The 25,787-nt window shown below is 43.0% G+C and overlaps 2 protein-coding genes across 6 annotated transcripts in view; one reads left to right on the top strand and one right to left on the bottom strand.

Annotated features, from left to right (window-relative positions):
* The first annotated feature begins 1,790 nt into the window (after positions 1-1,790).
* Positions 1,791-18,025, top strand: phaf1 (phagosome assembly factor 1). Of its 2 annotated transcripts, none has more exons than XM_041996109.1 (16): positions 1,791-3,010; positions 3,107-3,189; positions 7,207-7,290; positions 7,374-7,417; positions 7,609-7,688; positions 8,598-8,692; positions 10,315-10,379; positions 10,467-10,579; positions 10,665-10,798; positions 10,921-11,004; positions 12,234-12,316; positions 12,412-12,455; positions 12,550-12,596; positions 13,650-13,708; positions 14,797-14,869; positions 15,869-18,025. In XM_041996109.1, the coding sequence occupies exons 1-16, from the start codon at positions 2,947-2,949 to the stop codon at positions 15,962-15,964; spliced, it is 1,248 nt and encodes a 415-aa protein (XP_041852043.1). In that variant the 5' UTR covers positions 1,791-2,946; the 3' UTR covers positions 15,965-18,025. The 2 variants fall into 2 exon arrangements, with proteins under 2 accessions (XP_041852043.1, XP_041852041.1); XM_041996107.1 differs by having other exon boundaries at positions 1,793-3,010; positions 12,547-12,596.
* Positions 18,026-22,476: 4,451 nt separating this feature from the next.
* Positions 22,477-25,787, bottom strand: part of b3gnt9 (UDP-GlcNAc:betaGal beta-1,3-N-acetylglucosaminyltransferase 9) — a 615,230-nt gene continuing 611,919 nt past the window's right edge. For all 4 annotated transcript variants that reach the window (XM_041996094.1, XM_041996091.1, XM_041996092.1 and 1 more), the window contains one exon: positions 22,477-24,047. In XM_041996094.1, coding sequence (XP_041852028.1) covers positions 23,715-24,047 — 333 coding nt within the window. In that variant the 3' untranslated portion in view covers positions 22,477-23,714. The remainder of the gene's footprint in view (positions 24,048-25,787) is intronic.

Below are 25,787 nucleotides of genomic sequence, written 5' to 3'. Positions count from 1 at the left end.
AAAATAATTAACAAAAACTGGCAGTAAACAACATAGAAGCCCTTTAAAAGTGAAGAGTTTGCTTAAATAAAGGCATGCAAGTTACAGAAAGACATCTTGTTTGTGGTCAGAAAAACCCCTGAAAGAAAACTGAAATATTATTTTTACCGTAGGACCTGTTCCAGTCCAAAAATTTCTAATAAAATCCTAATGAAATCCTTCCTGATGGAAAAGTTTGCCTCAATGAAAAGCAGGATTATGCTAAATCCCAGGCTTTGCTTGTATTCTGATATAAATCATGATAACACGCGTGGCTAAACAAAGCCACACAACTTACTATAACAAGCCTGTCAAATATGAGAGACTTCACAAAGGAGTTCTCCCACCTGCCCTGCTTCTTCACAACCCCTAACACCTCAGGTACATGGCAAAACCATGTCTGGTGTACCATCCATATGGTGTTATTCAGTTTTCAGTTTTTTTTTTCTCTCATCTAGTGTAAAATTTGTTATGGGGCTTGTGTTGTCACATTGCTGTTTTTTCTGTTGTGCGTTTATGTGTATGCATTCTTTTAAAATTAAAATAATAAATTGGAAATAAATGAAGACAAAACAGAGTTGACAAGATGCAGCTACAAAGAACAGACGTTTCTTAACTCAACTTTATTTAAAGAGCCCTTCAACACATCAGTTGAACAAAGCGCTGAACACAGTACAGAAACAACGAAAACAGCCCTGTAGAACCCCATAGGACACCAGTGCCATAACAGACTCAAAGCCAGTTATACTGACACACATGGTTCTACCCTCCAAATAAGACCTGAACCGGATCCCTACCAAGTTCTGGAGCAAAGCAGCTGTTAAGTCGAGCAGGACCAGGACCACATAATCTTCAGCATCAGTACCCAGGAGCATGTCATTAACGAGCCTCAATGAAGCTGATTCAGTGCTATGCAGGGATCCGAAGCCAGACTGGAGGACAGCACCAGGTGCCAGACTGCTGTTAAACTCAGCTGCAGAGACAAACTGCAGATCTTCAAACAGCTGTTAAATAGATAATTATGAGTTTATTTAATAAACTTAAAGCTTATGGCTAAAGGGTCTGATAAGTTAAGAACTCACATCCAGAAAAATAATTTATTCAATTTTTAATGTAAAACGTCCTGAGAATGATTTAGTTGTAATTGTTTTGGTTGGATTAAATGGACTTCACTAAATGTATTTGAAGCAGAACTGTAAGTGGGTTGGAAAGATACCAGCGGTCCTCATACCATCCAAACTTCTACACAGATTTTACCCAGAAATAATTCAGAACAAATATTCAAATTCAAAATATTCAAACAAATGAGTGAAACAGTTCTAAATAAATATGACTATTAATACAAATTAAAACTGTTGAAAATGACAAAAGAAATATGGATTTATGCCAAATTTTTATCTGTTTCTTGATCAACTTTTAAATGACTTGTAAAATTTATTGACATATAAATTTGTTCAATAATGCATTTTTATATTTCTATATTTTATTTGGGCAGTGTCAGTCCTTCATATCACAGTCTTATAAAGCTTCAAGAACCAGTATTTAAAGGTTTGCCAGTATAATAAAATTATTTAGTCCAAATTGTGCTTTTTTTGCTGCTATTTTTAAGTTAAATTCAATTTGAAAAGTTAAGGTAATTAAGTTTGCTTTTTTTTTTAACAGGTTATCCAGTGCTGGAAATAGATCAATAAATCATTGGTTTCATTAAAACAAAGTTGGAGGAAAGACTTCTGGTCAGCTGATCACTACGTTGTTGCGTCATCCAAGGACGTGCGTTGAACACAGGAAGTTGAATTATCAGCTGATCCTGCTGGCTGTTGATGTCTGAAGTTGCTGTTGTTTGGACGCTGTGTCGCTCTTATCTGCTCCTGACATTGACGACACGTTAAAGGCCGAGAAACGGACACTGTTGGCGTTTACCGGCCGTCCACTTCACGAGCATCCCGGGACGTTTCTCATCACGTTCACGGAAGAGTCTGCGCTGTAGCGGCAGAGCAGAGCTAGCTAACGAAGAAAGAAAACAGCAAAGGCAGCCAACGGCGTCTCTTTGTTAAAGTCGTGCCAGCGTGGATCGCGGTATTAGTTTCCTCTGTCTTGAATTAAGGATATATTATTATTATTATTATTATTATTTTGCATACACGTTATTTATATTTGTACTTCGGTGACAGTAGAGGAACGGGGCAGCTAGCTTACCGCTAACGTTAGCTTGTAGCGCGAAGAAAACTGAAGATTGGGTGCTTTGGTAACGGCCCGACTGTAGCAGATAAGAGACATAACGGTGGGAGGATCGAATCGAAACATTATCTGTATTTTTCTGGTGTACTGCTGCCGCTTCATCAGGTAAACAGTCTGAAACTGTGTCCAAACAATGTTGTCTTGAGAACCTGGAGGCTGTTGGAGACCTGTGTCCCTTCTGAACAGGTTGACCTGATCTGTTAGATCATTGTCACCACGCAGCTGCGTGTATCCAGGTTTTTATTGATTTTAAAATCACACAAACAAGCAGTGGGTCCACTGACAGCTGGCCTTGTGTGTTCTTGCATTGCTGACAAGTTGCGTAATTTGTTTGTGTGTAAGCTGCTTTGTGCTGAGACTGCAAACTTATTTGCTTTGCTTCAGGAATGAATGTTAGTTTGGATATTTAACTAGTTTTATTCTTCTTTGGTGCCGTTTTTAATGTTAAGGCTGTATTATGAGATAAAGACAGAGGTTTTTACCTTTAAATGCTGGGTAGCTGTTTGATGCTCACACTCATGAATTTGGTGGCTTTAGAAAAAGAAGTTGGTCGCTATGAACTGAAATAGCCAGCTGATCCTGTTGTTGGACGGTGCTGCGTTCAGGGACAACCAGCAGAAAGCGAGGGTCCCTCACAGGGTCCCATTGTGTCTTGAGGTGAGGTGAGCTGACCCCCCCAATTCCTTGCCAATGCTGGATCTGGAGGTGGTACCTGAGAGATCACTAGGAAATGAGCAATGGGAATTTGCCTTAGGTGGGTGTTAAACAAGTAAAATGCTGTGTACTCTAAAACTACGGGCCTCATTTAGGACTTTGTTAATGCTGTTTCTGTGTGTGTGTGTGTTTTCAGGGATGCCATTTTCCCAGGCCATCTCTATCCTCCAGAAACACTGCCGCATCATTAAAAATGTCCAGGTGCTATACAGTGAACAGGTAACAACCTGCTGTGTGTGTACATGCTGCTTTCTATCCCTCTCTCAAAAATGTTAATCAGCTTGAAAAATAATCCTCTTTTTGGGCAGTGGGACAGATATTTGAGACTTTACTGTTCGGTAACAGATATTTGTTCCATCTCAGAAACAGAAATTAGTGTTTGGTCCATTATTTCTTCCTTTTAACCCTCAAACCTCCATCAGATCTCCCCTAGGTCTATCTCCTCCACCACCAGGCGCGGTATTGTGTAGCTCTGTGGGGTAAGCTGTGATGAATAGTTACCCTTTAAATGATCTGAGAAAGTTATCCAGGCATTTCTGTCTTGTCCAGGAGGTTTACAATTCAACCACAAAATGTAGTGTTTATTTAGAGACTCTAAAGCTAAGAGGTCCAGTTAGAGAAAAACGTTTGAAGCCAAGGTGTGGGAGATCATGATAACTATTTAATGTTTAAAAAACAAAACATATATATATATATATATATATATATATATACACACACACACACACACACACACACACAACCCCAGAAACCTTCAACCCGCGACTGACGATACTTACAAGCGACTTCACAGAACAACAAGCCCAACGTGGCTGATAACAGGTGACTTGGCAACACTGCTGCCTTCTTCTGGCCCAGTCGTCTGTAGCTCTGTTTTTTCCAGCTGCTTCCTTTCTCCTTCTACCGCCTTCTTACCTGCCTCTGAAACTCCATGTTTGCGCCATTGTGCTGCAGAGTTCACCACAGGGAGCCTCACAGACTTGAATGGCTGAGTGCATTACGTTGGATCGCAACTGGTCTGCGTGTTTCCTGACCACTACCGGGAAGGCCAGTTAAAATAAAAGCACCTCATCAGATTTTTTATTTAGATCTGGTCCTTATGGGACAGGCTCTGGATCTGGATCCGGACTGCGGGCTGCTTGTTAGTGACCTCTGCACTATCTGGTAAACCCAGTGATCCTTGATAACCACATTATTTACCACATTTCATCATAAAAAGATCACTATCACTACTATGTTGCTACGAGACCTCTCTTTAGACCTGGACATGATGATGAAGCCACTTCCTGTCCGACTTTCTACCAGTCATACGAGGCGTCAGCCAATGTGTCAGCCCACGTCGGGTTAAGACCACATAGGGTAAAGACCTGCGAGTACCTGTGTGAGTCCACTGAGCAGTGGCACGAGATATAACCTTCTTACAACCAAATAATCACACAATGTGCTTCAAACCATCCCTGTCAGACATGGGTACAGACTAAGACGTGTCGCCCATAGACACCGCAATCCGCAAAACCCGTCCTTTCCAATGGCGTGCACATAGGCCACATCCTCTGCTAGCTTCGGTCTCTGGAACTGTCAGTCCAGAGTGAACAAAACAGAATTGATCAGTTCATTGATAAATCTCTCAGACATTCAGGTCCTAGCCCAGACTGAGACCGGGATCCGTCCTGAAAACAGCTGCCCTTTCTGTCGATGCAGAATTTAACCAACACCTCGCTCTGCTTGACGAGGAGGTGGAACGGGCATTCTTATTACATACCTCTTACCTATGGCTCACTGAGTGTCACGCAGTGAAGGTCTCTACACCAGGGGAGGTCTGGAACAATTTGTAGAAACACATTTATTGATCGAACTTTTTCTCTGTAGTTTCTTTCAATAACTGTAACAATAATAATAACAAAATATGACAAACAAGTAACCAAAATTTAAGTTATTTATTTGTAATATTTTTGTTGTTATTATTCCTCTTTAAATTCCCTGTTTTCTTGGTCCACTTTTCTCTTCCTGATAAACTTTTACAGGGGCATCCAAACCATCTATCAGAAGCTTTCAGAGCTCTAGTTTTTGTTTAGTTGTTTGCTAGCGGAGTTATAACAAATGCCCGACCTTATCTGATTCTGATTGGCTCGAACATCACCAACCCCTGTGTACAGATAGGCTGTTGGCTCCTGTCATTTAGAGCAGCTCTGCTCATGTCCTCCTGTCTGGTTCCCAGACAGAGGCCAGGTCGGCTGCCACCATGCAGTCTAGTCCCAGACAGTGGAGACGCATCGCTTTATGGGCAAGATGGCAAAACCCGGTGAACATAAAGATTATCACTAGATCACCGTGAATAATAGGATCCCTGCTCTACACCCATCACTGCATACATTCTGGTCATTACTGTCTCCAGGAGGCAATATAGCTGAGTTTGTCTCTGAAATGGACATGATTGTCTCTGACATTCCTGATGATGGCACACCGCTGATTGTCATGGGAGACATGAACATTCACATTAGCAAATAGGGCTGCAGCGATTAGTCGACGTTGTCGACAGTGAAAATAGTTGACAACAAATTTAGCTGTCGACTATTGTCGGCGCAAAAAAAAAACAACTACAGAGTGAGACATCGTCTTCTAATCCTGTCTCTGCTGAGAGTTGCATAATGCACATGCGCAAAGAGGAAAAAAAACTACAGAGTGAGACATCATCTTCTTTTTTTTTTTTTATCTCTGCTGAAAGTTGCACATGCGCAATAAAGTCTGCCAGGGGAAAAATATGGCGGCGCACTAGGGAGCAAAACGGCGGCAGAGGACATAAAAAGTCTGGGATAACTTCACGTTAAACTTATCAAATAAATTAAATACATGTGAGATTTGTAAAGTGGACCTTGCGTACCACGGAAATACGTCTGCAATGCTCGAACACTTAAAGAGGAGGCACATTGGACTTACTTAACAACCTCATGCAACATTTCAAAGCTGAAAGTTTAATAAGAGCCATTTAAAATAATCATGAGATACATAATCCGATTGGTCGACTAGTCGTTTTAATAGTCGGTGACTAATCGACCATCAGAATAGTCATTGGTTGCAGCCCTATTGGCAAAACACAACTGATTTTTTGGCTCTCATCTACTCTTTCAATCTCAAACTGGTACAGACTCCTCCAACACAAAAAGCTGGCAATACTCTTGACTTGGTGCTGACCAGAAACTGCTCCACAGCCAACCTGTCCGTCACCCCACTGCACCTCTCAGACCACTTCCTGGTTAAATTCTGTCTTCCTTCCTCATGTCACTCAAGTGGCTCCACTAATGGCGTCTTTTCACAGAAACCTGAGATCCTTCAGACCTACACAGCTGTCTGACGAGGTCTACTCTACCCTCCTTTCCCACTCCGACTTCTCCTTACTGTCTGTTAATGAGGCTACAGAAACACTCTGCTCCTCTCTTGCCTCCTCTCTGGACAAACTCTGTCCTCTGGTGTCAAAACCAGCCAGACAAAATCCTCCCAGTCCATGGCTCACAGAGGTTCTGAGGGAGCACAGAGCTGGACTCGGGGCTGCAGAAAGAAGTGGCGTAAATCAAAAGGGGGGGCTGCCACGCTGTGCAGAGTGCAGAAGACCAGAGCAGTGACGTTGATGCAAACCACTTTAAAAAGTTTTTTTTTTAAAATGTGGGAAAGGTGCGGGTGTTGAACCCTCTCAGCAGTAAAGTGTTAAAGCGTCCTCGTTTCCCACAGGTTTGATGCCCTCAAATCCATGCATAGAGCCAGTCATCTTTTTCTATTTTGCCTGTGGTACTTACACATCTTGTGGTCATTAATGATGGATTCTGCGTTGTGTTGTGATGTGTTAATTGCGTTAAAATTTTTAATGTAGTTAATTTCATGAATTAGTTATTATTGTTATTTTTGACAACCTTAGTTACTTCCCAACCTTAAAAATCTGGCTAAGTTTCTGGCTCGTTGCCCTGCAGCATCCTGAGGCTAAGAAACCGAACATATCAGAGGAAGAGAGGAAAAGAAAGAGAGAAAGGAAAAGAAGAAGAAATAAGACTTTTACTAGTTGGTGAGCTCTCGGGGAGGAGACGGGATTAATTTAATTCAGTCATTCAGCATATTCCAGGTTAAACAGCCATGAAAACATCACTCAGTGAGGTTGGATCTAAAACAGTGTGACCCAGGTTTAACCTGATCTGAGATCTGTTTATTTCCCTCTGTGAATCAGTGATGGTGTTTGTCTCCCTCCAGACGCCACTCAGCCATGACCTCATACTGAACCTGACTCAGGATGGGATTAAACTGCTGTTTGATGCCACAAATCAGAGACTCAAGGTGAGCATGCATCATCCCACATACTTTACAAACAAGTTGGACTCACATGCTGATGGTAACACGTCCTCTCTGTCATGCTCCAGGTGATTGAAGTGTACGACCTGAGCAAAGTCAAGTTGAAATACTGGTGAGTAGAAATATGACAGACAGGGTGGCAGAAATGTTCAACTGTAAAGGCTTCATGCTGTGAACGTTACACACCCAGGAGAGGTCTTTTAATGCATTAACCCGTCTCTTGTGTTTTCCACTTATTGTTTTCTCTCTGTAGTCAGAAGCTCTTTAACCATAAATATTAATAGAAAAAACTGTGTGTTCCAGTGGAGTCCATTTCAACTCTCAGGCCATCGCCCCCACCATAGAGCAGATCGACCAGTCATTCGGAGCTACACACCCTGGAGGTACTTCACACAGCTTTATTCTGACATATGCTCACGAGGGAAAACACACAATTACTCTGTTCAAAGTTGCCATGGCGATATGATCTTCCCTAAGTAAAAATTGATGCTGCTTTAATGCCTTGTCATATAGGTGAGTTCTCGCAAAATTCTGCTGAACTAGCTTGTGCTACAGAAACATTAGCTGCATGTTTCAGTTAACGCTAGGTCAAAAACCCTTATCAGTACCTGTAGACCCCCGTCTAACTTCTTTAATCCAGATGTCCATCCTGCTGTTCATGTCGGCAGATACAAGGTCACTAGGACTTGCAGTAGTGGTGGCTCAGTAAGATCAGCACATAAAAATGATCTGTGGTTGTCTGTGGTTGTCCTGTAGGCGGCAGCAGAGATTTAACACGTTTCCCTGCTGGTTGGAACAAGTATCAGACATGTCCTGCATGTCCTGTTTGCAGTCTCGTCTCTTCTAACCAACGTAGTTCCAAACATTCGACATGCTGTTCTGTTAAACCACGAGTTCTTCTGTACCGACACTTTTCCTCTCCTCTTGTTACCTTCCACCATCACCCACTTACTCCATTTGTTCTACTGCTGCAACCGTTGGCATGTACATGGAGCCATTAGCATGTACATGGAGCCGTTAGTGTCTACGCAGAGCCATTAGCATCTAGGTAGCATCTTTAGCGTCTACATGGAGCCATTAGCATCTACACGGAGCATCCTATTGATCCACCATGGAGCAGTGTTTGCGACATCATGTAATTTCCTGAAAATTTCCAAACTGACAAAACTATTTATCACAATTTAGGCAGATGCTGTCACATCACACAGGCTAATATCACCATGAACGTAAATTTTGGATAATTTGTGCAGCCGTAATTCTCACCTGGTCTGACATGTGGACCTCTCCTCCAGTTTACAATGCTGCGGAGCAGCTGTTCCATCTTAACTTCCGAGGACTGTCCTTCTCCTTTCAACTGGACTCGTGGAACGAAGCTCCGAAGTATGAGGTGAGAACGTGGAAACGGATGCTGCGTCATCCTGCAGGTTTCTGTCATTTTCCTGTATGCAGAAAGTCTGAGGTCAAAGCTGACTTATTCTGTGTTCAGTGAATGCATCACTGGCTTCATTATTGATTTACAGAAAACCGAACTGGACCAAAGTACTTTCACATTTTATTCCCCAGAAACTGACAAGTTCTTACTTTTTTAAAATCAGATCTAATTTAAATTTATTGATCTGCTGCTTTCCTGTTAAACAAAGTCAAATATATTCTCACATTTAATCAAAACTAAAATCAATTTTGATTTAATCTTTTTCTAAATATCTTAAAATTTACAAGAAAACAAACTAATCTGTCAGAGAGGAAATATGGAAAATAAAAACCCCACAAAAAGCTGGTTGCATAAGTATGGACGCCCTGAAACTAAAACTTTGTTAAAAACTTTTTCTTCTTATACTTCGGCTGTAGCTCAGGAGGAAGAGCAGTCGCCTTTCGACCGGAAGGTAGGCGGATCGATTCCAGGCTTCCACTGACTACATGCCGAAGTGTCCTTGGGCAAGACACTTAACAACCCCACGTTGCCTCCCGATGTGCCTATCGGGGTGTGAATGGGTGAATGTGATAAGTAGTGTGAAGTGCTTTGAGTGGTCAAACTGGCTGGAAAAGTCCATTTACTATTTATCTTTATTCTGTATAGCAGGCTCTATATCAGTTTCAGGGTGAAAAACTAAACCTGGTTTGAACCATTAGGTGGAGTTTGGAGCCTTTTTGAAACCATACAATAGTTTTCTTTTGTTTGATTGTTTTATTTGAAATAAATTGTCCATTTTAAGGGCAACGTAGGTGGTTCTAGTTCGTATAGGCTCCACCTCCACCAGACCACATGACAGGAAGGTTTCCTATCGATAGTCTTAAGGGGCTACGCCTACACTCACAGAAACTGGGGTTACAGTTTGTAAACAATGTTTTCTTACCAATAAAATAATATGTTTACAGGTAAGAAACATCACCATCATCTATGGTGCACTGCCCCTTTAAATCAAAAGACACCTCAACAAAGGCGTCTTATTTTAAGGGTGTCCACACTTATGTAACCTTATTGTAGTTTTAACATCAAATTTTTATTAAAGAAAATCACAGTTTTCCATCCAACAGATCAGTTTTTTTTTTTATGAAGACAGTGGTAGCCTTGTGGTTACAGAGGTGGGCTTGGGTCTGGAGAACCTGGGTTCAAGTCCCCGGGATGACACCTAAAATAAACCACTGTGGTCTCCTGAGCAACGCCCTCAACCCTCAATGGCTCCCCCAGGCGCTGAAATCTGGCAGCCGACTGCTGCTAGCAACTAGGATGGGTTAAATGCAGAAAAAGAATTTCCCAGCTTGGGATTAATGAAGTATATAAAAAAAAAACATATAAATGATGGAAACGACTGAAAAATTCTAGTGTTTTTCTAACACGACAACATGAATTTTACCAGGGGTGTGAAAACTTTTTTTGTTTGTGCGCTGAACATGCAGTCGTTATTAGAGCGATAGAGAAGTCAGAATGTGAAAATAAGCCGGGACTTTGGCTCAGTCCGAGCTCTGTCTTCAGTCGTGATCACCTCCACTGTGCTCTGGTCCCTGCAGATCCCACATGGAGCCATGGTCAAGAGGATGCATATCTACACTGGCAACAACCTGCAGGAAACCAGGTGGGTGGTCTGAAGGAGACCTTCCTGCTTCACAACTCATTTCCTGTGTTTGGAAAGTTTCACTCCACCTCTCCTCTCTGTCCCCAGAGCTCCTGCCATGCCATTGGCTTGTTTCCTTGGCAACATCTATGCAGAGAGCGTGGACGTTCTGAGAGATGGGGCGGGTCCTCTGGGGCTGAAACTCCGCCTCCTCACTGCAGGTAACACCCCCTCCTGACTTTATCCTGCAGACTGATGAGGGACAGTGAGGTGAGCTCATCGCCTCCTGGTCTGCTGTGTCTGCAGGTTGTGGGCTGGGAGTGATGGCCGACGCTAAAGTCCGGTCCCTAGAGAGGAGCATCTTCTTCGGAGATTCCTGTCAGGATGTTCTGGGTGCTCTGGGCTCGCCACATAAAGTCTTCTACAAGTCTGAGGACAAGGTGGAAACTCTGTTCCCAGAATTCCTCCTCCAACTGGACTGTTATCAGAATTCCCACATTTTTAGTGCGACTTGAATGCCACAGGGAGCAGCTGCTGTAAGTGATGTTCTGGTGTGTTTCAGATGAAGATCCACTCTCCATCACCTCACAAGCAGGTTCCCTCTAAATGTAACGACTACTTCTTCAACTACTTCACCCTGGGAGTGGTACGTGCTGCTTGAGTTTCTGCTGGTGTGTTCAGACCCAGCAGAGAAATCTGGAAACAGAACGGCAGGAAGCAGCTGTGAGGAGACTTTAATGTCTCTACACCCACCGTCCACGTTAGCAGGTCCACCTTTTAGCACCAGGTTTAATTCTTGCTGTCATAGATTCAGCAAGGTGTTGGAAACACTCCTCAGCATGCACGCCAACATTCTGATCATTGGCTGCTTTCTGGAGTTATCAGATAATTCAAGTGGTCATGTAAATGGCATAATCCGATTTCCTTTATCAGATTATTATTATTATTAGTTTCTGTTGTCCAGTTTGGTGAGTCTGTGTGCATTGCAGGGGTGGGGGTCTTTAGATACATGATTCGATTATGATACTGGTGACTGATGTAAAACAAATATTAATGTGTTTTCTCTCTGACTACTAGGTTGGAGCCACTTTCTGAGTAGAAATATGCAGCGTGGGTCTCATATTTGTCTTGTCAGACTAAACTAAAATAACAAAAGCTGGAGTTCTGGTTGGAGGCTCGGTCATCATGTGCAACGCCACAGGTGGTCCAAGCAATGCTCTTCCACAATTTATAGTTCCGCCGTTTGTCTTCCTCCACATTGTGTTATAAATCAACAGTTAGAGAATCAATGTTTTAAACATTTGTACATCGATACCAAACCGTCGGCATTACAATGCATCTAAAAACATTTTTCTCCATCTTTGTGTGAATTGTTGCCTCAGTTCTTAGCTGAGAGGAGGCACCTGGTGTGGTCTTCTGCTGCATCCTGGTCCAGACAACTGCTGCTTGCTGGACATTTTCTCCTCTTCAGACCATTCTCTGGAAACCCTGGAGATGGTTGTGGGTGGAAATCCCAGTAAATACTCAGGTCAACAACCATGCCACGTTCAAAGTCTCTTAAATCCCCGTTCTTCCTCATTCTGATGCTCAGGTTAAACTTCAGCGAGTCGTCTTCACCTTGTTTACATGCTGCAATGTGATTGGCTGGTTAAGAAGCAGGTGGAGTTGATAAAGTGGACGATGGGTGGATGCTGTTTCCTTTCAGATGTAAAAATTTCTTGTGGTCTTCCACTCTGTCAGCATCTGGTCTGCGAACCTAAACAAGCTGAAATCTTCTGTTTAAACTGTTAAAATGACCAGAAAAGGAAGCCTGTGGGCGTTAACATACAATGGGATGATGCTCCGCTCATATTCAGGATGTGTTTTCTTTCTCAGGATATCCTGTTTGACTCAACGACTCACCTGGTGAAGAAGTTTGTCCTCCACACCAACTACCCCGGACATTACAACTTCAACATGTAAATATATCTTTGAACAGTTTTCTTCCATCGATGCTTCGTTCTCATCTCCTCCGCTGGAAGTTTTTAGCTGTTCATGTTTTTTTGTGTTCCAGATATCATCGATGTGACTTTAAGATTCCACTAATCATCAGAAAAGGTAAGAGGGTTTGCAGTCAGGGTCTCATCAGGACCTATTGGTGGATGCTCTGACTTCATGATTTCTCTGTTTCTGACTTGGTGTTTGTCAGAAGGAGCCGATTCCCAGACAGAGGACTGCATGTTAACAACCTACAGTAAGGTCAGTTAATGAAGGAAAGCTGTCGCTGGTGCCCTGACGGTCTGTGGGCTTCACAAACCGCAGGAAAACAGATTAATCTGTCCAGAACAGGAAGCCATTCCCGTCAGGATTCTGTAATCTGCTTCAGAAAAGGTTTATAGAAGCGTAAAGTTAGTTGTCGGAATTTTCTGTTTCTCTGCAGCTTTCTTATTCAGAAAAAGTTTTACTGGATGTTAAAACTCCTGTCAAGTTTTCCAGAAAACGTTTGTTTTTCCAACAGGTTAAACTGGGAATCCTCCATCCTGACTCCAGAACATCTCGGACTGTCAGATCTCCTTTTGTTTGAGAACCAGTTCTCTTTTCCAAACATGACCTGGGGCCTTATTTATCAAGCTTGCATAGGAACAAAAGTTGATTATATTTGGTGACTATAGGGAACTTTTTCGATTTATCAAAGCCAAAACTTGGCGGGAAAATGTTCCTACCGTCACGGCAGCTCTGATCCAGGCGAACGCACAAAATCTGGGAAAGTTTAATTAACAGCTTCTGATCATTTTCTGACTTTGTAGAATAAAATAAATGTTATAAAGTCAGTAAATGAGTGTTTGGATAATTTTTTTGTTAGAACAATAACTCTAGATACCAATCTAATGTCCACATGAAGAAAAAACGTGGAAGTTTCTTAATAATGAGAATCTGTTACAAACAGTTGCCACAAAAGTTAAAATAACGCTAACATTAAGCAGGGATAACAAACACTTTGGCGTTCCAGACCAAAACCAAGTGCTGGAGATGGTTCAGGCAGGTTTTTTTCCACTAAGATTCATCATAACCACTGGAACATTTGCTCCACGAGATGGTGGAGGCGGTGGTAAAGGGTTAAATCTTCTACTCTTTTTAAATAGAGCCACATGTGGTGGTAAAATGCAGCAAAGCTGCATATGTGGGTTGTTTCCTTAAAAAAAACTTCTTGAATCATCTCTTTTCAGCAGGATGAATTCACTGTTCCAGATGATCCAGACTTTAGTCATGTTCTGATTAATAAGACTTTTTCATTTATGCTTTGTCTTTCAGTGGGATCAGATTCAGGAGCTGCTGGGTCACCCGATGGAAAAGCCCGTGGTGCTCCACAGGTAGGAAAATAAACAGCTGATCAGGTCTAGGTAACGTGCAGATTATACCAGGTAATGTGTAGCGATTATACCAGGGTAACGTGAAAGGATTATACCAGGTAACTAGAAACGATTATACCAGGTAATGTAAAGCGATTATACCAAGTAACATAGCGATTATACCAGGTAACTTGTAGCGATTATACCAGGTAACATGTAGCGACTATACCAGGTAACATAAAATACCAGGTTAGGGGATGCGATTATATCAGGTAATGTGAAACGAGTATACCAGGTAACATATCAGGTAACATTAAGCTATTATTCCAGGTAACGTGTAGCAGTTATACCAGGTAACTTGAAGCGGTTGTACCAGGTATAATGTAGAGATTAGACCAGGTAATGTGAAGCCATTATACCAGCTAAAATGTAGCGATTATACCAGGTAACTTGTAAAGATTATACCAGTTAATGTGAAGCGATTATACCAGGTAACGTAAAGCGATTATACCAGGTAACGTAAAGCAATTAAACCAGGTAACTTATTATACCAGGTAACATGTAGCGATTATGCCAGGTAACATATTATACTAGGTAATGTGTAGCGATTATACCAGGTAATATATAATACCAGGTAACGTGAAGCGATTATACCAGGTAACTTGATGCAGTTATACCAGGTAACGTGAAGCGATTATACCAGGTAACTTGATGCAGTTATACCAGGTAACGAGAAACGATTATACCAGGTAACATGTAGCGATTATACCATGTAATGTGAAGCAATTATACCAGGTAACGTGAAGCGATTATACCAGGTAACATGTAGCGATTATACCATGTAACGTGTAGCAGTTTTACCAGGTAACGTATTATACCAAGTAATGTAGCAGTTATACCGGATAACTTGTAGAAAGTATACTAGGTAATGTGTAGCGATTATACCAGGTAATATATAATACCAGGTAACATGTAGCGATTCACAAAGACCCATGAATTTCAGTCAGGTGTGTTGGAGGTGGGTTGGAGTTTGATCCCTTGAATGAACATCGGCATCATCGGTAAATAAGCTAGCACTGCACATTGCTGATCAGGTGTTTTATTGACAGGTCCTCCTCAGCCAACAACACCAACCCGTTTGGCTCCACGTTCTGCTTCGGACTGCAGAGGATGATTTTTGAGGTCAGTTTATCACAAAATCTGTCTGCCTGTACATCCGTCTGGCCATCCGTCTGTCCATCCGTCCATACATACATACAAGACATACATACAAGACATAAAGTGCATGTGAGGTAGTGCATGTAGACCAGGGATCTGCACCTCCGGTCCTTGAGGGCCAGTGTGCTGCAGTTTTACATGTTTCCCAGGTGTTTAACAGGCGTGTGCAGAACCTGACAACAAGCTGTTGGTGATCCAGTCTATGTGAATCCGGTGTTGCAGCAGGGAAATGTTTAGCTAATCTGCAGCACTCGTCCCTGGTTGGGCTTTTCAAAGAGAAGAAAGAAGGGAAAACAAACATAAAAAGCTTTACAATATAAACACGTCAGAGAACAATTAGAAAAGGATATAAACCTGAATCCCATCGACCCGATTTGATGTAAAAATTCCACAGACTACATGACTGCTGATTTTTCTACGTTTCATAGCTGGTTTCCTATTGTTTTCCCAGCCAGTTCTTTAAGTTTGCTGTGAAACTTTTGAGTCTGTTTTCCTTTTTATTATGTTTGGCTTGGTGTTCCAGATATGATTTCCTTTTATGGAAAACAGTCCACATGTGGATTTGCAATAGGAGGTTTTCTAACTGGTGACTCTGCTCCTGGCAGGTCAGGATGAGTCCACAAAGCAGCTTTGGTGCTGATTTGTTGGCACATTTAAACATTATATAAGAGAGCATAGATACGTGAAGGTTTCAAACCTTAGTGCAACACCTTGGTGATAAAATGAGACTGTGTTTAATAGAGGAAAAGGCAGCATGCGGGGGGGGGGGGGGGGGGGGGGGGGGGGGGGGGGGGGGTGGCTGCAGTCTGCAGTATGATGCCCAGAGCTTCCAGGTGTGGTCAGCGGAGAAGTACTCAGGTTTTACGACTCAAGTGTCTTTCAGAAGGTTTTAGCTGAACTGGAACCAGAACTGAACTCATTTTGTTCTGATGTACCTGCTGACGGTGTTTTTTAATTCCTCAGGTGATGCAGAACAACCACATCGCATCAGTGACGCTCTACGGTGCTCCACGGACCGCCAGTCAAGCCCGACCTGAATCCAGTGGTAGTTCCCACTGAACCAGTAACCAGAACCACATCCCACTGTGGCCCTGCCCAAATCCAATTCTTCTCTGACTGAATTTCTAACCCAGAACTAGAATCTAAACCAAACAGATCTAACCGAACAAAGTTCCTGTGGCCCGGCTCAGACGCTTCAATTTGATCCCATGTTTTGAGTTTTCTAGTTGGTTCTAAGATTTCCCTCCCGGTCAGAACCGTTGGACCAGTTCTGGACACCTGAAAGGTGCCGATGGTGTTAAAGTGAAATCTGCTTCTTGATAGAGCTCAGCTGCTTCCTGTTCCACCCTGGCTGCCGTCACCCAGAACCACTGAGACCGGGTCCCAGGCCCAGAGAGACTAGAGTGAGAGGCCAGATCCCGGGACGAGAGACCGGGAGGAGAGGCCGGGTCCTGGGATGAGAAACCAGAGATTCCATGGCCGTCATATTCCTCACACCACGACTCTGCCGGTCCAGTCTTTCCACTTCTGCTACAGGACCTGAACCAGTCCAGACTCGATCCCACTCAGGGTTCAGAGAGAGAACATGGCCTCCATCATCACCTCTTCATCGTCCCCTTCCTCGCTGTGATGTCATCAGGAATGGACGCCGGCGTGTCTGCTCACTCTGAGTGTGTTTTTGTTTAATGGCATTTCAACAGACTGAAACTGAATCACATTTCTGATTGGCCGTTTCCATGGTTGCGCAACAGCAGATGTACTAATGCAGCGCGTCATGGTTCTTCTTGCATGTTGAGGGCATTGAGTCGCCATGGCAACCATCCTTTCTGTGTTTTCACCGTTAGATCCATGTTTACATTTGCAGTAGAACACACCTTCTACTTGATTGTTCCCGTCCTCAGATGGACGCGTGGAGGCGATTTGGGGGAGAAACTATGAGTGTGTCGGGGTGCGGGGCGTTGGCAGTGTGTTACGCTCATCCTCCATCTTTCTTCATCTCTTCATCGGATAAATGAGTTTCTGATGGAACTAAAGTAGGGACATCAGATTCATTCTGCAGGTCTGAGAATACAAGTAAACTTTACAAACAATAAAATTTTTGTCGCACATTTTACCAGCCTACGCCAGGACCAATCGGATTTCTCTAATTTCTAACCAATCACAGAGAGCAGGACTAGGATTCAAACTAAACGTGTAAAAGTTGGGCTGCTTCCTTTTATGGAAACGTTTTTTTTTTCTGGAGATTGAAACACGTCTAGCTGATTCTGCTAAACTGACTCACCTTCAGAGAGCCGTAACAGGCCTGGCAGCTGTGTCTGTGATTGGTTTAGGATTAGAGACATCTGATTGGTTCTTGAGTAGGTGTGTTAAATGTGGGACAAATATTTAGTTCTAGTAAAACTGACTTGTAGAATAAATCATGCTAGTAGATGTGATTTGTTCATTGTTACAGTTTCAAATATGAAGAAATGAGTCAAAAGTTTTATCCCTCTTTTATCTCTGTAGTTTCTCTTTGTCCCTCGTCGGTCTCCAGTTGTTCCTTTGAGTTGCCAAACGCTCCAGCCAAAGATGTTTCTGGATGTTTTCATTTTATCTGCCGTTTTATCTTTTGCTTCCAACATAATCCTTGGAGTTGGGGCTGGGGTGGAGCTTCTGTGTCCGGGCCAGGGTGGAGTCTCTGAGCCAGCTCCAGGTTCTGCATGAACATCGGTAGTCCAGGACCAACCATCGTTTTTCTGGATGAGAACCGGTTTAAACAGGAAACATGAGTCATTCCTTCATCATCTCCCTCCCTGATGTGTAAACTTTTTAATTACAAGTCAATTAATAAACTGTGTCATCATTTTAATACAAAACTTCTCATTTTCATAATCCGTCTTCCAGAAGTTTTTATTTTCTATTTTCTCACCACTGCTCATTTCATGTCAACATGTGAAGTCAGGTGATACGTGACGGCGTCATCAGTCAGCGTCACGTGGAGAGTTTGGTTATAACGTGTTATAATTTACATTCCTGTGATCATGTACATGCTCATCAGCTGATCAAATCAACAGATTAAATAAATGTAAATACGAAGGGGAAAAAAAAGGAAGCTTTAAATTAAACTTTGTACAAACTTTACTTCAGAAAGAAAATATTCAGTTCAGTTTTCAGTGTTTTTTATTCAGGTCACAGTGACATAAAAACAAGTTTTACAGGACAAAGTAAAACCATCTGGTTCTAGTCCAGTAAATCCAGCCTCAGATGGTCATAAGGACAGATCAGACCAAATCTTTACTGAGCCGGGTCCTCTCATCCAGCATTAAACCATGAAGGTGGAGGAATTCTGCTCCACTCTTCTTTCCATCGTTGCTTCAGCTCATCTGAAGGTCCGGATAAGGTCTGGACTCTTAACTGGACCACACAGGGACCTGCTCCCCCTCCAGTCTGTCTGGTTCCTGCAGTCCAGATGAGGTCTGGACTCTGACTGGACCATTATCCCTCCACCACCGTGTTGACAGCTGGTATGAAATGCAGCTTTGCCAACCTAAGCCATGTTCAGTTTTCTCCTGCAACCCTTCCCAGCAAGCCATACTGGTCCAGTCTTTTCTAACTGGACTGTCGGGAACATTAAAATTAACCTGGTAACTGAGGCCTGGAGAGTCTGAGATGGAGATCCTGGGTCTGATCTTGGTCAGAACCTGCTGGGACGTCCACTCCTGGAAGATCTGTGAATAATCTTCATCGCTGTAGAACGATGGAGTCCAGGTGGTCTGGAAATGACCTGATAACCTGCCCAGACTGATGGACAGTTGCAGCTGCTTCTCTAAGATCATTCTGATGTCTTTCTTCCTACTGACCCTCTGGTGTCCTGTGGAAGCAGCAAGGATGGATGGATGGGTGCAGTTTCTCACTGATTTGGACTTTTACTTTCTGACTTTACCAGTAAATGGTCTGGTCTATGAGGTTCTGGAGCTGAGAGAGGATACACGTTAAAGCTCTGGTTTCTAACATTTTCTCATGGGGCTGGTTTTATTCTCAGCTGATGTATAAACACTGTAAATAGCTATGTTCTTGTTTTCTTATTTCCTGTGTTCTGGCTCAGCTCTGTCGGGCTTTGGCTGATTGTTTCCTCCTCGTTCTGTTGGAGGTTTCTGCTCACAGCTGATTCACAGACCCCCCCTCCCCCCCTCCCCTTTTTCTCTGCAGCCAAAACAGTAGGTTTAATTCCCACAGATGGTCCCGCTGGGCTGCCGGGTTTGGGGCATCCTTGTCTTCGGTTCTGGGTGATTACTGGTCCAAACAGTATAAAAACAGTAATGAAAACCAACATTTTACTATCTTTTGCTTCAGTGCAAGCAGACGCAGGAAAACCAAGTAAAAGCTAAACTGTTGAACATTGTGCCTCATCTCCCACTGAGCTGGAAAAAGAAAATCCCTCTACAGGAAAACCGGAATACGTTTGAACCGCATCACCGTAGAGATGTGTGTGTGGGAGTGTGTGTCAGTGAGCAAAACTACAAGCTGATGGATGGATGGATGGCTGTTTCTGTCCCAGTTTCCAGGTCGAGCCAGGTTTGGAACAGAAACAAAGTGGAAGTTCTTGTTGGATCAGAAACCAGCCTGGTCTGGCTCGTTTTGGCCCGCCCCTGCTGACGGGCACCTCTGTATTGAGCTCTGCTGTTTCAGATAGCAGACCTGTCTGGGCTGAATCTGGGGTACTTCTGGGACTTATGGCTGAATTGTGGCACTGGCCAGTGTTGTGTGGGCCACAAGTGGTCCAGATGTCAGTTCCCAGTTCAGCTTGGATTATGGCAAGTCTCAAAAGGGGCCAGATGTGGTCCTAACACCTTATGTTGTGGTCATGTAACTGAATTCTGGCTGCCACGCTCACATTTAGTCAACGCTGTAAGTTGACCCTATATAACCTATATAGACTTTCTATGTTTCCCTGATTCAACACACCTGACTCAAATTAATGGATCAATAGCAGACTGGTGCAGAACTGGTCAGAGATCCATTTCATTTGAGTCAGGTGTTTCAGCAGGGAGACATCTAATACCTGAAGGATGGTGGGCCATGAAGACCAGGGTTGGGAACCACTACTCTAAGCCAAGGCCACATCTGGGCCACATCCGGGCCAGACGTGTGTTGCTATCTGCGTTCAGAAAGGAGCTGCTGGGTGGTCCAGTCGCCCAGACTCAGGCAGACTTGTCACATTAAGGCAGAAAAACGAGCAAGACTTCAGATGGAATGTTTGTGTCATTCTTTCCTTGAGCGGAGGAATGAGTGAGATTCCAGATTAATGTCATTTCTAACGCTCCATTTGGTACGATGATGATGATCTTATATTAGCGCTTTGTCTTTTGGGTTCTACGTCTCTGTCCTCCTGTAGTTTTTGTGGACGCTGTCTGTTTTAATTCCTGTTTCTGGAAACGGGCTCATTGATCAAATGTGTGAAAATCCATTGGAATGTGGCATTTTTTTATCATGATTGACTGAAGAAATCAGCAGATTTATCAGCATGTCCACTGACAAAAGGCAATAAACCCCATGTGTTAGTCCGAGAGCTTCAGCTGCGTTTGCTGACCTCGGGACAACTGCAACTTTCTGAAACGGGATGCTCACTGTTCATCTTCTGTGTGTGCAAACAGGACATGAAAATACAAATAAAATGTGGATGTGAAATGATGTGAGGCTTTTATTTCTCAGATATAAACATGTAAAAGAGTCTCAGGGTTGGTTGTCACACTTTTTACTTTAATTTCAATTCTCAGATATTATCGTCAGCGGATTGCATGTTAATGTGTAATGGAGGCCTGAAGTTTGAGGCCAGGATAGACTCCTCCATATAAGTCTGTTCAAAGTTACGGACCACCACGTACAACTTAGCCATCCCCATTTTGGGGTTTCTTGTCTTGAGGCAATTTAAATATGACTTTTTAATAAAGCCTTTTAATTTAAAACATTTGAATATATTTTAGTCCAAACCTGACATAGAGGCAACAAGCTCACCTGTGCCATGAACTTGGCTTTCAGCTGTTCTGATTGGCCGGATCATTACATCAGGTGGTGCTTGACTGTCGCTCGTCTTTCTGACACATTTTCTGCTCATTGAGAGAAAGGACTACATGCATCACACATGCATATCTACGCTGCCTGGCCAAACACCTGGATTTACGAAGCTAGCAGGTCGGAGCCGCCTGGTGGAAAATTTCTACAGGGTGATCATCTTTCATCTGCAGCATTTGAACAGACACATCCCATCGTCGTTGAGGAAATCTTAAGGCTGTTCCATCCTCCGCGAGAGGCCAGAACTTTTTTCTTGTTCTTAAGGCCATGAGAACAAAATGGCGTCATTTTTCTGTGGAGGAGCAAGAAGTTTAGGAGCATGAGGTGGCAGAGCAAGAGGTAGAGGAGCACAAGATGGAGGAACACGATGGGGAAAAACACAAGGTGGAGGAGTAAGAGATTGAAGAGCAAGTGGTGGAGGTGCAAGAGGTGTAGGAGCTTAAGAGGGCAGAGCGAGAGGTGGAGGAGCAAAAGTTGGTTAAGCAAAAGGTGGAGGAGGAAGAGGTGGAGGAGCACGAGATGGCAGAGCAAGATGTGGAAGAGCACAAGGTGGTGGAGTAAGAGGTGGAAAAGCACGAATTGGAGGAGCAAGAAACATAGGAGCATGAGGTGGCAGAGCAAAAGGTGGAGGGACACAAGATGGCGGGGCATGAGGTGAAAGAGCACAAAGTGGAGGAGCAAGTGACAATAGAGGCACGGAACACAGCCCATTCGGACTCAATGTCCCCCGCCTCGCCCGGGATGTGGTTGAAGCTTTGCCGGAGATGGGAGTTGAAACTCTTCTGACAGGGGACTCTGCCAGATGTTCCCAGCAGACCCTCACAACACACTTGGGTCTGCCGGGCCTGACCGGCATCCTCCCCCACTATCTGAGCCAACTCACCACCAGGTGGTGATCAATTGACAGCTCCGCCCCTCTCTTCACCCGAGTGTCCAGAACATGCGGCTGCAAGTCCGACAACATGACTACAAAGTCGATCATCGAACTGCGGCCTAGAGTGTCCTGGTGCCAAGTGCACATGTGGGCGCTCTTATGTCTGAACAAGGTGTTTGTTATGGACAGTCCATGATGAGCACAGAAGTCCAACAACAAAACACCACTCGGATTCAGATCAGGGGGGCCGTTCCTCCCAATCACGCCCCTCCAGGTCTCGCTGTCATTGCCCACGTGAGCATTGAAGTCCCCCAACAGAGCGAGTCCCCGGAAGGAGTGCTCTCCAACACCCCCTCCAAGAACTCCAAAAAGGGTGGGTACTCTGCTATTTGGTGCATAAGCACAAACAACAGTCAGGACCCGTCCCCCTACCCGACAGGTGGAGGGAGGCTACCCTTTCGTCCACCGGGGTAAACCCCAACATATAGGCGCTAAGTTGGGGGGAAATGAGCATGCCCACACCTGCTTGGCGCCTCTCACATGTATCCAGTACCCTAAATAAAAACCTGATTACATTTAGTGAGATTTCCAAAATAAAAGACAAGTGAAAAACATCTGAAAACAAGCAGTGAAACATTCATTTCAGGTCTTTATTAACCCTCAAAACAGCCTGTTCATGCATTGTTTCTTTCTCAGCTCTTGTCCTGAAGATTCACCTCGCACTGTCGTCGTGGCGATAAACACCCTACAGACCATTTTAATATCCTGCTGATCACCAACGAGACAAAAACAGGATCCAAGTCTGTGAAAACGGAAAGTGTAGAGAAGCAGCTGAAAGTGAATCAGTGTTTTCATTTAAAAGAAAACACATGGAAAAGCAGAGGTTTCATAATGTGTGTCATGGTGATATGAGCTTCCAGATGTGCAGCTGGTTTCCATTTTAGTTCTCCTCCAGGAACCAGATCATGTGACTGTTTTGTCCCGTAAAGCAGAAAGGATGGGAGGGGTTCCCCGACTCCCTCTGTTGCAAACTTAACTTTCTATGTCCTGTAAATAAAGGGAAAACTCCTGAGCTGAGGCTCGACAGCTGGAAGCGCCTTCTGATTCCTCCCAGTGGGTCAGTCCATGCAGCATCTCTCCTCTGCTGACTTGCAGCTGTACGTTATAACAAACCTGATGCAGATTTCCCATCACTGAGAGAAATTAATTCATGTTTTCCTTTTTATGAAAGCAGTTGGTGCCTTAGGCTGCAGGAAGGGACGGTCCAGACTTAGTGTCTCTACAGCTGAAATCCTTATAACTATATCAGTTTTTCTAGAAAAGCTCCTTTATTTCATCTATGATGTTGAGAGCTTTACTACATTAAAATACGTGCTTTCATATCAGAACTGACTCGAGTAAAATGATCTTTACACAAACATCTGAACAGTCAGTAAAATTTCACCGTCCACCTGCTCAACTTCCTGTTTACACAAATAACCAGTCAGTCCCATGGAAGCAACATGTTCTTTGGAGGTTGGAGATGATGGAAAGGCAACAGGTTTAATAAGCACTGGTTCCAACCAAGGTCTTCAGGACAGCATCTCTGAACACAACACGTCCAACCTTGAAGCAGATGGGCTATACCAGCAGAACACCTGTTCCTGTTCCCACTTTGGGTCTCTTAGTACCAACGTGGCCTGGTTTAACCACCATTACACATTCCAACATCCAAAGAAATCAGCTGATCACACAATCATTTTCAAGTCAAAACCATCGTCCATGCTGCGAGGACATGACGGAGCCTCTCTGGGCTTCCTTACTGATCTTCAGCCAGTTCATTTCCTCCCGGATAATCTTCTGGTCTAGATAAAGTCTCATGATTCCAGCTTTTTAAACTGGTTCTTAATGTGTTAAAAACACCTGTTTCTCAGTGTAATCTTCTTCCTCCATCATCATCTCTCTCCATTTAAAGGGCTGGGGATTCAGGCCGGTCCGGTTGTGGCAGCTCAGATTCGGGTCATGCAGGAGGTTCCACATAAGCCAAATCTGAGGGACATTGAGGCTGTGGACCACCATGAGCTCTCGGTAAAAACAGGGGTCGAAGGTCTGGAGATGGGGCGCTGCAGACGGCCGGGGAATCCCAAAGGTCCGGAAGCCCTGGTGACGGGAAGGTTTGACTCCGATCAGCTGGAGGCACATTCCCAGGAAGACGTCATCAATTGGAAACAGCTCCACCTGGAAGAGGTTTAGGAATCCATCAGCCAAAGAGTCTTTCTGCGTGGCTAAAACACAACAAAAACACAGCCGCTATCTTCCACACACACAACTCAACACACACGTTTCTGACATCCATGTGTTGTTCCATGTTCTTTTTATGCTCTAATTCATCCACAGAGCCGGTGTTCTGTCAGTTTAGCATACGCATCAGAGTAGCATACATTACGTTAATGCGCATGCGGGTTAAGGTTAGGGTTAGGTGCAGTCGTCAGTTTGCACTATGCGTATGCTGATTTGACAATGTATGCTAAACTGACAGAACACCGGCCAGATCATCTCGCCTCTCCACATCCTGCTGTTGGTATGGGGCTAGTCACAACACACACGCGTTAAAAAAATTAATTAAATTCGTTACCAGTGTTAATGCATTATTTTTGACAGCCCTAATACACACACACCCACACATCTATATATATATATATATATATATATATATATATATATATATATAAACACAGCTCTGTGAGAGAGGTAGAAGTAGAAGACAATATTAACAGTGTCCTCTGACAACTATTGACACAGCCTACACAACAGAGTGAGAATGAAACTCGTGTCCTGCAGAACAGATTGTGTGCAGTCTCTAGAACGATCCTTTGTTCATAGACCTGCTGTTACTGTAGAATACTTACAATAAAATGGATGCAGGACAGGAACTTTCTAAAGTTCTTAGAAGAAAAAATTGACTATTATTTTGAATATAACACTACCCAAACATCAGCTACTGTTAGATGGGAAGCCTTTAAGGCCTTTATACGAGGACAAATTATATGCTTTACGAGCAGAAAAACAAAAGAACGTCAGGAAGAAATTAAAACCCTTGAAAAAAAGAAAAGAGTGTGCAAGCAGGTCAAAATACTGATAATGTTTTAAAAGAATTGTTATTGTCAAGAAACCAATATAATGAAATAACACTTGATAAAGCTGCCGCCAATTTATTAAGATTTAAGCAACAATTTTATGATCAGGGAGAAAAATGGGCAGGCTTCTTGCTTATAGCGTATTATACAACAAGAATGAAAGAGAACAATTACTAAAATTTAAGAAGGAAATGGTAATATTACTGTGGATCCATTGGAAATAAAGTATTTAGAAATTTCTATAAAAACTTATATACTTCTGAATATAAGGCCACAACCGGCATCCACTTTAAGTGTTTTGATTCTGTTGACATCCCCAAAATCTCTGAGGAATCAAGAAATTATTTAGACAGACAACTTGATACAGCTAAAATTTTAGAGGTTATAAATTCATTAAAAGTGGGTAAAACAGCAGGTCCTGATGGCCTTTCTATTGACTAATATAAATATTTCAAAGACAAATTGATTAAGCCACTACATGACATGTATATAGAATGTTATAATAGTAATTGTCTTCCTATGTCTGTGAGGGAAGTTTTGATAATTCTTTTACCAAATCAAGGAAAAACCAACACTAAATGTGAAAATATGCGTCCTATAAGCCTAATAAATACTGATACCAAGATACTGTTTTGGAAATATTTCTGGATATTAAGTAAACACGTCAAAGTCTTCGTTGATGTTGCTTAATAAAGAAAGTTGTCAAGATTTAACGCAAAATTTATTTAGCTTTAAAATTTCATCCAGTTTTACATATCTGGGGATCAAAATAGTACCACAATTAGAAACTATAATATCAATAAATTATGATGCTTTAGAGGAATCAACATCTAAAGAATTA

This window comes from Melanotaenia boesemani, chromosome 10, assembly GCF_017639745.1.
Source record: "Melanotaenia boesemani isolate fMelBoe1 chromosome 10, fMelBoe1.pri, whole genome shotgun sequence".
NCBI lineage: Eukaryota > Metazoa > Chordata > Actinopteri > Atheriniformes > Melanotaeniidae > Melanotaenia > Melanotaenia boesemani.
This window is presented reverse-complemented; position numbering and strand designations above follow the sequence as displayed.

What these genes read in the sequence shown, in the direction of transcription:
- phaf1 (XM_041996107.1), top strand. Translation starts at nt 2,947, where the DNA reads ATGCTGGATCTGGAGGTGGTACCTGAGAGATCACTAGGAAATGAGCAA. An exon ending in AGGTGCTATACAGTGAACAG is followed by an intron (nt 3,190 to 7,206) that starts GTAACAACCTGC and finishes GTCTCCCTCCAG; the next exon opens with ACGCCACTCAGCCATGACCT. An exon ending in AAGCCCGTGGTGCTCCACAG is followed by an intron (nt 13,709 to 14,796) that starts GTAGGAAAATAA and finishes TTTTATTGACAG; the next exon opens with GTCCTCCTCAGCCAACAACA.